Raw genomic sequence first — 13,911 nt, forward strand, 5'->3', positions numbered from 1 at the left:
GATAACTGGATAAGGCGGCTAGAGGTAAGCAGTTACGAAGTCAAGATGTAGGAGGTCTATGTTCGGACATCTTTATCATCATCAGTGCAGGCTCCAGTGATGATGAGACAGATAAATATATACGATTCATTGGGTTTTCCTTCTGTACTTTCGTCGTTCAATGAGATAAGCGTGACAAATTCAATACTGTTCGATATTTACCCAATTTTAATGTAATTTCTGCCAACGATATTTAAATACTGTAAAGAATCTTGCTACCTATATTTGCAAATAAGATTTTTTTTTATTAGGTTTTGCTTATTGTAACAGGGTTTTATAATCTTTGAAAAAATATATTACTTATGTAATATAATAGTAGATTCAAAATAGATCGGTAGGGAAAAATATCGTTTGTCCGATTTTCCTCACAATTAAACGAAACTCATTCGCATTATACTACTATTAGAATATATGTTTTCTAATATGCAGTAGGATAAGTTATTCTGCTGCATATTTGTGTTAGAAAATATATATTCTAATGTACTCCACATAACAGTCGACTTATCACAGAAATTATGACTTTGTATCAGTTGAGTTGGGGGAGAGAAAAAAATACAAAGATATTCTTCCAAAAATGTTCTATTCTTTAAACGTTTAGGTAAATCGGTTTGTTTTTGAAGCAGTTCTTCCAGATTTCGAAGAGGCAGATGGTGGAGTGGAACCGGTAGAAGATGGCCAGCGGCATGGAGACGTGCGTGATGATAGTCCACGCCCATGGCCCGTAGAACGCGAGGTGGTCTGGTCGGAACTCAGCTCGATTCTGAGAAAATATTATATTAACATTAAACTTTATTATATGCTGTTTTTACATTGATTGCTTTTTTTAACTATGTTTTTCGCCGTAATTCAAAACCGTAACGCGAAAAGAATTAGTTATGTATATACGTCACTGCATTGTAGTTCTTTGTGGCAATGGACGGACGCGTATGTAACTGTGGCATATAATACTGCGTTGATCCGTTTCCGATTCCATGCGAGGTCGTAATTTGTGTTTAATATATCTTTGGGCTTCGAATCGAACTATTTTATAAGTAGATTATAATTTAGCAGTTTAAAACCCGTTAGAATGATTCAATAAATTAGATAGAATGGATTCACTAAAACGGTTGGCCATACAGTTTGATATTAAACTTCTGTTAATTACTTAGGTACTATAGGTATATCTTATTTGAATAATTACCGTTCGGAAAATATTATCGAAAACACACATTTATCTCACGGTTTACTATAGTAAATCCATTGCTACGAGTAAATAAACGTACCTTTTCTAAAGTGTTAATCGCCCACATGGCCATGTTGGCGACCAGTAGGAACGTGACTAGCTGCCGGCCCGGCTTCTCTCGCCGCTGCTCGGACGTGCTGCTGCGCCGCCACCACGCGTCGATTATAAATAATGATTGTAATATTGTCTGAAAATTCATTATTTCATTTTATGATGCTATAAGAATTAATTACAACATCACTGGGCCGTTATCGATTTTGATGCACACATATTACGAGTAGGATCATATAAGTGTATGTTTGTGTAAAGACTACCTCTATTATACAATTGCCCCCCAACAGTCAGTAGCAAAGGCGCACCTGAGATTTTTTTTCAGAAAATAAATTCTACAAATATTCGGAATCAGCAAAGTAAAGTGAATCCAAATATGTATATTATACAATTTCGAAACAAATTTTAGATGTCTTTTAAATACCGAAGTTATATTAAAATAATAAATACTTTTTTAAGAAGTCGCACACTTCTTTTCTTGTTGGGAAAGCCTAAAAGAATTTATTGAATATATAAGATACACTTTAAGTATACCATACTTAAAATTAATATACTTAATCTTAATATTTTTTTTGGGATAAGCAGTAATTTTTTAAATATATATATTTTTTGTAGCAGTAGTTTTATATCTTTTTATAACTCACCTGAATAAGTGATAGGAATTCCGAGAAGAATCCGGTGAGACTCTCGCTCTGGCCCGTGTTGAGGGTGTGGTGGGAGCCTATCATGCTGAACATGCAGTAGATAAACATACCCGACTGCGCCAAAATTAGCAGTGATGTGTCTAACCCAAGGACGGCTGAAAGTTTTGTATAATTTAATACCTTTTAATACTTTATTGTAAAAATTTCGCATGTAAGTTATTGAAATAAAGATTCTTTATTTATTATATTATTATTATATATTTTTTATATTTTATTTATAAAGATTTGGATATTTACAGGGTTTGATTTGAAATACTTACATTTATTTGTGTTGCATCTGAACGAACAAACTCTATCAACTTTTGGTAACGTAACTTTATCAAATATTTAAAAATCGTGTTTAAAAGAAAAAAGAAACCATGAAATATGTTTTAACTCACAAAATGAAAATTTACCTTGAGATTTTCTTTTGTACGGTAGAACTCTCATTTGTTTCACCGCTATTGCTGACGCTAGTAGGGTCAGCGAATACAGAATTAGCTCGCAGACATTTACTTCAAATATAGCATTCTGTAACAAATTGTACAAAATGTATCGACATTGCAGGCAAGCTTAAAACAATGATCTATCTACTCGTATATGTATACTTAAATAAATTTGTATTCGAAGATAAAAATTGCATTATATATGGAGTTCTTAAATTGGTGAAGTTTATTTATTCGAATAATACAGACTTTGCTACAGACCGAGACAGGTGGAAAAGTAAAAGGGAGATAATGGCCGCGTCACATACAGATTAAATAAAAAAAGTATTTGAGGGCGCGTCACCTACAGATTAAATAAAAAAGTATTTGCTATTTGACAAAATAACTTTTTGTTCGAAAAAAATACTCAATTTTCAAAAACCAATGTAGAAAAACTCACATTAATGGTGTTTGGGTTATTAGCGAGCACGAAGAACATGATCAAAGATATGATAGTGAGGACGATGATCAGGATGCCGGCGAAGAGGCCGCGGTGGGCGTGAGAGCAGTCCACAGAGAAGTGGTGCAGCGCGGTGCGGCTGCCGTGGGGGGAACTCACGCCCAGCATGCCAGCTGAAATTTAACGAAAGAAATTAAATATACTTATATATATTATAAAACAAAATCCACTATCGCGTCTGTCTGTTCGCGGTAACCTTAAAAACTAGTGCTCGGATTTTCTTGCGGTGTTCACACAGTGATTCTTGATAAAGGTTAAGGGGTATAATTTATTATGTTTTTTACGCGAGCGAAGCCGGGACGGGCCGCTAGTATAAGTATAAATCACGCATATTTCATGCATTCATATATATATATATATATATATATATATATATATATATATATATATATATATATATATATGTATACTTTACATAAAGAAAATCGAAAATTTATATTGAAACTTATTTTATCTACTATAAAATTGATAGATATATGTCATCAAGTCTCTACGTGCCACAAATCGCAAAATTAGAAGGCTACGTTTAGATATCGGGCTTATTAGTGGAATAGATTCTCAAATACACAGTAACAGGTCGCAAGTCCATCGCCTATGAGCAGAAACTGCCCTTGATCGAGTTTTTAATCTGCGTGGATTATGTGCTTATTACGATACTGCTCAAAATAGGACACTATTTTCGTAAAAAGATTGTTTGTAAGTAAAGTTGTAAGTTTATTTTATTCTTTTCTTACCAAATTGCTGCAAAATCTTCTCTGGAGTCACAGAGTTATTGCGTGATTTAGTTTTAACCTGGTAATTAAACTTCTTCTCAAAGTCCTCAGGGGTGCACTTCACCTGAAATTGATAATTTGAATTCAAGTTTAGAATTTCGTGAATATTTAAGAGAGATTATCGTGATCCTGAATAATAAATACCTCCTTCCACATTTCGTACAAAATGACTGCGCAGATCAACGAATACTCGATTGTACATGGGAAGAGAAAAGGAGACGCGTTGCGTAGTAATGTTCCCATAATGTTTCCTCTTCGACAATAAATTTCGGTTGTAATATTGTTAAGTCCCGCTGTAATGTTAGCATGAGATGCCATGGAATGTTCTAGATGATGTATTTCATGTTTAGTTTCTTCCACTAGTACATACAACCATTCGCACAAGTTTGTGGCAATCATGTGCATGAATCCGAATCTCTGTATCATCTTGTAAGCTCCTGATTCTATATCTTTACTGGTGAGGAATATGAATTGCATTTGAGCGAGTGTCAGCGCCATACGAAGGGCTGGAGTTATGGCTGCTAGCACTGACCGACAGTGGTCTGTCATTTCAAAGTATTCACCGAATTCTAATCCACTGTATACCATTGACCCGATTCCAAAAGCTGTAAAACGATTAATATATTTTTATGATGTAAATATTATATTTAGCTAGTTGTTACTTGTAGCTCCGCTTGTAGTTACTTGAAGTTCATTAACGATACTTATTCCAAATTTCATCTAAATTGGCAAACAGAATATGCCGAGAATAACTTTCTCGTTATGAATATGGTGGTGACGGTGGAAATAAAATGTACATTTATTGTTGTTACAGCTTCATATATACTTAGTAGTACCTATCTAAGTTATTGAGTAATCTGGGTAGTTTCTAACATACTCACCAATAGCACCAAGTCTTAAATAGAAACTTCCATAGCGGGATATGACTTCTTTTTGCTTAGGTTTTTCAACTTCTGTCTTGACCTCTTTTGTTTTTTCATCTTTATCGTCGCCTTCTAAAATTATTTGCATAAAAATATTACCTCCGATGTGTTGTCAATAATACTATTTTATAAGTAAACTGCAGATATTCTCAACCGATTGAATGAGCTAAAATTTTGTAGATATATTTGGATGTAGGATAAAGTTTGTATTACAATGCATAAGTTATTACGAACACAAAGACAATAATTTAATATCAATTTAATTGGTAAGTATTATTAATAATTAGAAAATAATATTACCAATGTATTTTGATTCCAAAATAGTGACATCACAACGACGTTTATGGCGACATTTAGAAAATGCATCTGAATTGACTTGTTCTAATTATCCTATTAATTAAAAGACATTAGATAAAAGGATCATTTACATATTCCGAGATTAATTTTCCAGTACGAACACTTATGAGGATGGCAGAAAACGTTAGTGAAATGAAACTAAAGAAGGCAATATTCTTCGTCGACGCAATTATGCAAACTAGATGTGATTTTAATGTCGCATTTTGTTAAGCAAATGTCAACTAATTACTGCTGCGCATGTATTGCTTTTCTCTGTTTATAATAAAGTTGAAATTAACCAATTAAAAGATGATCTTACCGTAGCTGTGTATAATAAGGTTGACAGCCTTTTGTCGCATTATATTACCATATTGAAATATTACGAAGATTACTGATACTAAGTATAAATATAAATAGAAACCCTGAAACAAATAAGCAGACATTACTCAAGCTGACAGGATGTAAAAGAAATTAAGAGAAAAATTTACTAATAGACAAAATTATTCCAGAAAAATACTTATGTACTATATCTACGGCTTCTAAATTCATGGCCGAATCAGTGCGAAAATTATTTGATGTGCACAATTTGGACGTGCGACTAATCGGCGTATAGCCAATACGTCATAAAAGTGGTTTTAAATGTTGGTGTAAAATAATCAATATTGATTTATTAACAACATAAAATAAATTAGCACTCTATGGATATGTAAGTACCTATACTAATAGACACAGAAGTAAGTAACCTGATAGTATGCGTCCGGTACGCCATGAGCAATGACTTCAGTGACCGGAAACGCTATTCCCAATACTACCAAAAGTTTGGCGTAAAGTGCTGATAACGCTTTACTTAACGCATCACTGAAAGAAATTAAATTAAGGTAATTTTTCATCTAACAAGATGCATAGATAGATCCAGCAAACGTATTTATGCAGATAGACCTGGAAAATTATGTATTGTATGTGGGATGGTTGTATTTGTTTTTTATTTTTTTTGGCAATGGCCTTAATTTAGAATAGTTCACTTTATTTACTAATTCATTATGATGTTTAGTTTTATGTTTAAAAGACAGAGAAAATAAAAAAATAAGAGATAAAATTGAATATGTTGTAAATAAAGACAATCGCAGATGTTGTGTTGTTTTACCAATTATTATGTGGAATAATGAAGATGAATATTTGCAGAACCATACAACTATTACGTGACAGCTAAAACTATACTTGATGTCTCACAATTTAAGAATTTTAGTTATTATTAGTAACTATTTGGTTTTCAAGAGCAAATTGTATGTAATAATTTATTTTATATTACAAAACAAATAACAGCACTTGAGGGAAAAAACGATAAAGAAAAATAAGATGATAAAGCAATACGTACTGGCCTAAGATCTCTGCAGCGGACGGTGGATGTTCGTGGATAGTGGAAGCCACAGACGTCCGCGAGTGTGGTCCAAGTTCTGACAAGAAGCGGCGCTGGGTGGCGGCGCACAATGCTAGCGCTTGTGATGGCCGACGGAATGCTGCGATTATTGCTGATGGCCGCCTGTTAAATTTATTGTTATCAAAGATTGGCGAGAAAGGAATAGGATTTTGATAATAATAAATTAAAATTATATATATAAACCTAATTTAAAATATTTAGTCTATCGGGGAGCCACTTTCAGGTTTTTATCGATTTATTTACAAGTGATTTGGTGTAAGGATCTGTATCGGCGGCACAGCATGGCGGCCCGTGTAGTATACCAGATGTTAACGTTGGCGGCGAGTTTGGAGTCGGGACATATGACGGCTGAGCGATTGCTAGTGCGAGTGCTGCAGCAGGCTCTCTGTTGGCGGCACAGCATGTAGCGCGTGCGGTGTTGGATGTACTGTGTGGTTTACCTGGTGTTAAGATTGGCGGTGAGCTTGGAGTCGTTGTCGGACATCCGGCGGCTGGGCGGCTGCGAGTGCTGCAGCAGGCTCTCTGTCGGCGGCACCAGCATCGCGCGAGTGCGGTCCCGTAGTCGCCCCAAGTCCGAGTAGGATGACTCGTCACTATATCATCAGATTCATTAATATTAAATCAGAATGGATTCCAGATGAGTAGAGAAAATTGAAAATAATAAAATATAAAGGGATAAACTCCCGTTGAGCTTTGTCCCTTTGTCCCACTAAGACTAAGCACAAAGCTTATATCGTGGTGGGTGAAGACAAACGGTGAGACGAGCTCAACATACTAAGTACCGCAGATCAATGCAAAATAAGTACAAATATTTGCCTGCGTAGGGAATCTAACCTAGGACGTCCAGATAGCGGGCGAGGGTCGTGTCCCTCGCCCGCTTACGAGCCATTTACGCCACGGATGTCGTTGGAAAAAATACAATTTAAAATACGATAAACAGGTAAACCAGCCGATCCAGTATACACAACAGTTCAACAATAAACGAAACGGAACCGTCAGGTGCGAGGAGTATCGCTCGGCACAAAGCAGTCTATCAAATGTCATAAATATTTTCGAAGCTGCAACGAAATCCGCTCTATGTGTATGCTATATACGGATATACCTCGTGGAATCCAAGATACAGTAGGATAAAGAAAACGAATTTTAAAGCTAGCTATTAACTATGTTACCAATTTTTCTTATGTGACTTAGGTATAAAATCGTGGCGACATCGAAATGATTCCATAACATAAAATTAAATAAGATTTTTTTATTGTTATATTTTACTAATTATTGTGCATTGCCCCATTTTCTGACAAAATATAATTATCTGATAAGTAGGTATTGTTTTTGCTTCTAACTTCGATCGAATAGAATCGAGTCGAAAGAAGATGTAAAAGATTTATCATTAATGATAATTTATTATTACGTATGAAATATAAATGTCGGAAGAGATATTAGACAATTTATCTTTAGTTTAAATAATAGCTGATACAGAATATTTAGAAAAGTTTAGGTTAAAAATCCATCCTGTATGTTGAATATTCATGTAGACATGTCTGCAGTAGCATTGAACGATTTGGGTTGCATCGCTGTGAGCGCCAAATCTCCAAAATGTGCATCCGTTCACCGGAAATGTCTTTCTAAGCTTCGTTATGCTACTTGGAACGATTCTGAATTTAAAAATATGACACATTATTTATTCGTTTCGATATTTAAATGTAATGCTTGTTTTATTCAAATATCGAGTTGTGTATCACCTATTTTACGCAAGAGAAATGATGCCAATTCTAACGTAAAAAAACTCTTTGATGGTAATACATAATTACTTTTATTTAGTTAGCTATTTTATTGTTTGTGGATATCAAATTCGTTATGTTTAGTTTTTTATCACATATTTACTATAAATCTATTGATAAACTAAACTTTCAATTTACATCCCACCGATGTTACTAATACTGATAGCGTCGGAGATAAATATACCGAGATGACGCGTTCAGATAACGGATAAGCCTGAGTAAGAGCACAAAAGAATACACAGTTTAAAAGAAACTTTAATTAAATGGTAAGGGTTTGCTTGCCGCTTGTTTATGACGACTATCTGCCGTCTGCTGTGCCGCGTTCATTTCCCGCGCTTTACCGAACGGCTTTTCATTTTGCATTAAGCCGTCAATAACATTTTACAGCATTGTTGTATCATTCTTGTTGTGATCCTTTCACGGGTGTATTTATACACTTGTGTGTATCTACTTTTTATGATTCATATAAGTAATTCTTTCTGTTATAATACATAAATACGTATATCATATCGTATTTATGACATTGATTACGTTTTATTTAATGAACTATTCAGCGTTCGTCCCCTTAACTACTTATAAGAAAAAACTTAGCGCAAGCAATTTTATATGACAGAATTAATAAAAACTACTTAACACTAACTATTAATTTCTTAATTAAAAATGAGTTTGTTTCAAAATTCGAATAGCAATACCACTGACAAGTACTTTCAATTATGATTAACTAGCTTTGCCCCGGGGCTTTGCTCCCGTGGGAATTTCGGGATAAAATATGTAGTGTGTTATTCCAGGTTAATTTCTACCCGTGCACCAAATTTCATAACAATCGGTCCAGTAGATAATGCGTGAAGAGGTAACAAACAAACATACTTACTTTCATTGCATTTATAATATTGTTGGGATTGGGTACGAGTAAATAAACATTTAAATAAATAATAATTAAATATATTAGGACAAATCACACAGATTGAGCTAGCCTCAAAGTAAGTTGAGATAAAACATAGGTACTCAATTATAATAAAAGTAATAATATGAGGTACATACCTATCATTTTCATTGTCGTTTTCCTCGTGTACTGTATCCATATCAGTGACTGTAACACTCGGGCTGCCCTCGTCGGACAAGCCTCCTCCGCGCTTGCTTGGACTCATCTGAACAAATTTCACATTATTACTCAACATGCCTGTAATGAGATCTTTTGATTTCTTCATTACGCGTGTCTAAGATCGCAGGAATTTGGGAGTGACGTTACAATTAATATTCCGCGTAGGTATACCATGAGTATGACATCATTTTAATTTGCTACTTATCGTTGAACACAATGAAAAACTACAATGTTCATGGCTTTAAAATTGAAACAAACAATTTCAAGAATTACAAAAAATATAGAAAACCTCAATTTCTATTAATATTGAATTCACAACAAAAGGGATATAAAAAAAAATACTTTATGTGAAAACCATTTTCGATTCTTTACCTGTCAATTTTTAAATGCTTGCTAGATTTATTTCTGGAATATTTTTTCATTGCCCTAATCTCCGTCGTAACACTGGGGCGTACAGCGTAGGTAATTGAATTGACACGGCACATCCAAATTGCTTCCAGTAAATGTTTTTATATTTTATTCTGTTTTCTCATTTTTTTTTCGTCTTTTCCACTTTGTAAACCTCAGCCTTCTAAGGCGTTCCGCAAACAAATGAGAATGTAACTACAAGGCTTTTGTTTACGCGCGTGAGTCAGAACAAAATGTATTCAAACTATTTTTGTGTGTAAACTTGATCCATAGACTTACATATTAACCTTGATCCTATAATCACCGAATGTCTGCATTTTTATGACAAGAGGGTTATTCCACAAGAGCCACTCGGTGCGTCAAAGCAAGATCTTATCGATAGCTAACCATCAACTACGTCGATACTTTTATGACGTGAGCAGTAGGTGTGTATTTGGAATTTTGATTAGAGAGATCAAACGTTCTCAACTATAACATTTTGTGCCCATTTGTAAGGTCTTATACAGAGAAAATATAAATATCTAAAATACCTCAGGGACATAATGCTGCCAAAGTTAGCTCATAAAAAACATATCAAGTAATAATAACATATCAATAGTATCATAAACTTCTCAATTTTTTACATCTCAATACCAATCACAAAATACTTTTAATGTATACAAAGAGTGAGATTAAAGAGTAAGTTTGTTTGTCTTGCGTCCGCCGGGCGGTCCGCTCTAAGGTTGTTAGGTTGTTGAATAAGTTTCTGAATTAAGAGAACTGAAAGTTTTCTCATCTCGAGATTACAGCAAAGTGTTTACCGTTTGGCTGTAGATGCGGCCGCGACGGCCACGCCGCGCCGCCTCGCCGCTACTCTCGCTACAAATGCTACAATGTAATTTAAGTCTAACACCTACACTATTAACCACTCATATTTTAATTATCTTTTGAAATAGACAATATAATTAGCAGCTATTTACATAATATACATTGCTTTTAAATTACTTGCCCTTGTAACGAAAAAGAAACAATGGAATCACGATAGAAATAGAATGTGTATTTTTCAAGTATTTTTTTAAATTTATGTTCAATTTAAAAGCATCGATGTAAGTAAGCACAACACTAGGATGGTTGATATTTTCTTAAAATATTTGCGTGAATGTATCGCACCTGATGCCGCGTCGGCTGCACTAAACTTCTGTGATTTACGCCGCCAAAGTGCTGTTTGCAAATATTGAGCAAATGTGGCTTTGGCTTATTGAAGTTACTGCAACTTAAATATCTACAAATTATGCTGATAAAATGATATTTTATCTATACATTTTACGCATATTCAACCAAAACATGTGACGTGACTTCGAACTTCGTGACGATTTTAATACTTTCCAAAGGTTGAATTTTTTTTCCAATATTTTCCATAACCCATCAAGGTAGCAAAGCTCGTGGCAATAGCTATTATTCAACATCTAATTTGAATGGTACGCAATTTAATAAAATAAACTATCTATACAGCCATAGCTTGTCTATCTGTTTGTTGTGTGCAGGAGATGCAAATTGAAACAGATCACGACAAAGAGTGCTAACAAACAGTGCTCTTATTTGTGTACTTAACTTATGTCTTTGATATAAAATTTATCAATTCAAGTCAAGTAGTTTGGAATTAGGCATGGGTAGAAAGTTGAATGTTTTATAAAAACCTGTTTTTATAAACTTTTTTTTAAACTGCTGACTAAAAGAAACATTAATATTAATGACAATAATGACACTACTATATTGAAATATAGTTTAAAGCTGGAAAACCAGTATAATATTAGAAAACCAGGTCTGGATAGTCCTTAAACCAGCGTCTTAAGGTGGTGACAAGGTAAGGGTGTAAGTAAATTGGACGTGTACCTGGGTTCGGCATTAATTAAGTACTCGGTACGTCGGCTATGCTTCGGGCAACGATACTAGTAATAAGTTTAACCGGTAAGGTTCTATCCTACCAGAGTGTATTTATTATATTTCATGAAACGTTAATCCCTATATTGCCGTTTCAAACTAAATTTTTTGAAACAGGTACAGAATCGTTTTTATCGCTTTTTGTTTCACGAGGAAAATATGTGTAGTTTAGAGAATGGTTTCGATTTTAATGCTGTTTTTAATATATATATATATTAGTTTTCATCTATCAGTTAATTTTACTACGAGTAATATTAACATTTTATACATACGTTCGCATTTTTAGAAACAATAGAGAAGCTAATGTTTTAAACGTGTACATTTTAAGTCAAGAGTTCGGTTTCGTTTTGTTTAATATAAATATATTAATACAAGTATTATTTTTATATTATGCAGTTATAGTATATTGTAATAGTTAAGGATACTAAATTCATTTCCATTGAAAACATAATAACTTTAATAATGAATAATTTTAAAAATATCTTTTAAAATGTCAAAAAGCTGTCATACCTTATAACACTTTGATTGGTCACTTAAATTCCTTGGTGTCACAGTCCACTGTGGCCAGAGACCACCAACCTCGCCGCGCGTCTTCACGAATTTCGGAGTTTCCTCCTGTCGCGTTCACGTGCTAATGGTTATATTAATTTAAATTACACGACTGTTGTACGGATGTGGCGTGATTGTACATTATATGAACTGCCAGACAGATGGAAAATATATGACTTTTCTTTAACTTCATAAAGAATACTATTTCGGTTCTATATTTTGCATAATTATGTTTGGCTACCGTTTTTGAGATATCTGTGCTCACTCATGCCAACCAAGGTAGTGAGGAATGCGATGTTTCATTTCGCGAAGCAGGTTTTTGTGTGACATTTTTTTTGGTCACACTATCAGATGGGATAAGGTACATGTCACGAGCTACCATATTAATAGGTATATGAAACTGTGGTGTGCTAGGCCAATAATGTCAAGCTCAGCTAAATCGTCACAAGGTAATTAACTTCGTTCGTCATTGTTCAATTTTCGTGTACTTAATTAAATGCGTAGGTATGCCAATAACCGCTAATTTAAGCAGGTTGGTCAACTGTCAAAGTAATGGAAAACATGGCGGCAAGTATATATACTTGGAACTACATGAATAACACCTATGTGTTATTCATGGAATTAGTAGGTGCTTCGTAGTACCTACTATTACCATTGTGTTTAGGTATTTACATTTTAAAATGGTAGTTGATTCATATCAAGGATAAAAAAGCTACTTATTTACATAAATTTGCGAGTCTTTTTCTAGCCCTTTATACTTATTAACTTGGTATAAAAGTTTACTTTCATATTTATTATAAAAGATACAATTCGATCCAATTAAATTCACTCCTCAGGTCAATACTAATTGATTAATGTTATTATAATTTGAATAAATTCTTTAACGATAAGCTAAGACTAAATGACAATAGCCGTAGCCAGCCGTATGTAGGATTGCAATAGGTATATAGGAGGCTACTCTTTAACACCATACCGTAAATAATGTAAACTCATGTAAATAAACTACCTTTGTCTTTGCCTTCAATCCAACATCATGAAACATTCTACCAAAAAGTTTGAAACTGGGTGTTAACCTATTTTTGTGACCATTTCGTGTAAATTCTTTAGTAGCATGATATTCGAAAATAGTTTTTTGGCGATAGGCACCATTTTTGAGCGTGACGGACGTATCAGGGGAGTTTCAAAGGTGTCAGTTTTTTCTAGCTGCGACCTGGCGATGGTGCGATCAAAGCGCTTTGCTGTCCGCTGCAGCGTTTGTGCGTCGCTGCAGTAAGCCGCTGCAACCAGTTGCTGATTGAAATCAGACCCGTGTAAACCGAGGCTGGCTTTGATGCTTTGCTGAATTAACTTCTAATTTCGAAATAGTTTATTAATTTATCTAGGTTTTAGTATCAATTAATTTAATATTATTTTTAATTATATAAGTAAGTATCCAAGTGTGTAAAAAATCCTTGTATATTATATAACAAAGTCCTCTGCCGCGTCTGTCTGTCTGTCTGTTTGCGATAAACTCAAAAACTACTGCACCGACCTTCATGCTATTTTTGCCTATAGATAGTATGATTCCTGAAGAACATTTAGATGTATAAGTTTTTTTTTTTCATCAGAACGAAGCTGGGACGGGGCTAGTGTCTAATAAGTGATTCTTGGAATTGGATGTACGTCATTTACTTGGGTAGATCTGTAAAAGGACATTAGATTACATAATTAACTAAATATAATAAAACTCCATATTAAATAAACA

General features: G+C 34.1%; 1 protein-coding gene across 3 annotated transcripts; it reads right to left on the reverse strand.

Annotated features, from left to right (window-relative positions):
- Nucleotides 1–606: 606 nt before the first annotated feature.
- On the reverse strand, nt 607–12,269 carry LOC128669503 (proton channel OtopLc-like). 3 transcript variants are annotated; one of them, XM_053744393.1, is made up of 14 exons: nt 12,129–12,269; nt 9,230–9,336; nt 6,851–7,003; nt 6,348–6,512; nt 5,716–5,830; nt 5,292–5,394; nt 4,595–4,708; nt 3,858–4,318; nt 3,675–3,777; nt 2,881–3,053; nt 2,412–2,526; nt 1,957–2,111; nt 1,302–1,448; nt 607–799 (listed from the first exon to the last, which is right to left on the reverse strand). In XM_053744393.1, the coding sequence occupies exons 2-14, from the start codon at nt 9,334–9,336 to the stop codon at nt 626–628; spliced, it is 2,085 nt and encodes a 694-aa protein (XP_053600368.1). In that variant the 5' UTR covers nt 12,129–12,269; the 3' UTR covers nt 607–625. The 3 variants fall into 3 exon arrangements, with proteins under 3 accessions (XP_053600368.1, XP_053600370.1, XP_053600369.1); XM_053744395.1 differs by lacking the exon at nt 12,129–12,269 and adding an exon at nt 10,499–10,582; XM_053744394.2 differs by lacking the exon at nt 12,129–12,269 and adding an exon at nt 9,663–9,897.
- Between the last annotated feature and the right edge of the window lie 1,642 nt (nt 12,270–13,911).

The sequence above is a fragment of the Plodia interpunctella genome, chromosome 4 (genome assembly GCF_027563975.2).
Source record: "Plodia interpunctella isolate USDA-ARS_2022_Savannah chromosome 4, ilPloInte3.2, whole genome shotgun sequence".
Classification (NCBI taxonomy): Eukaryota; Metazoa; Arthropoda; class Insecta; order Lepidoptera; family Pyralidae; genus Plodia; species Plodia interpunctella.

Coding starts and splice junctions, on each gene's coding strand:
- LOC128669503 (XM_053744393.1), bottom strand. CDS start 9,336: ATGAGTCCAAGCAAGCGCGGAGGAGGCTTGTCCGACGAGGGCAGCCCG. Junction 7,004..9,229: donor AACGACAATGAAAATGATAG/GTATGTACCTCA, acceptor CTGATGATATAG/TGACGAGTCATCCTACTCGG. Junction 3,054..3,674: donor GAAGATTTTGCAGCAATTTG/GTAAGAAAAGAA, acceptor GTTAAATTTCAG/CTGGCATGCTGGGCGTGAGT.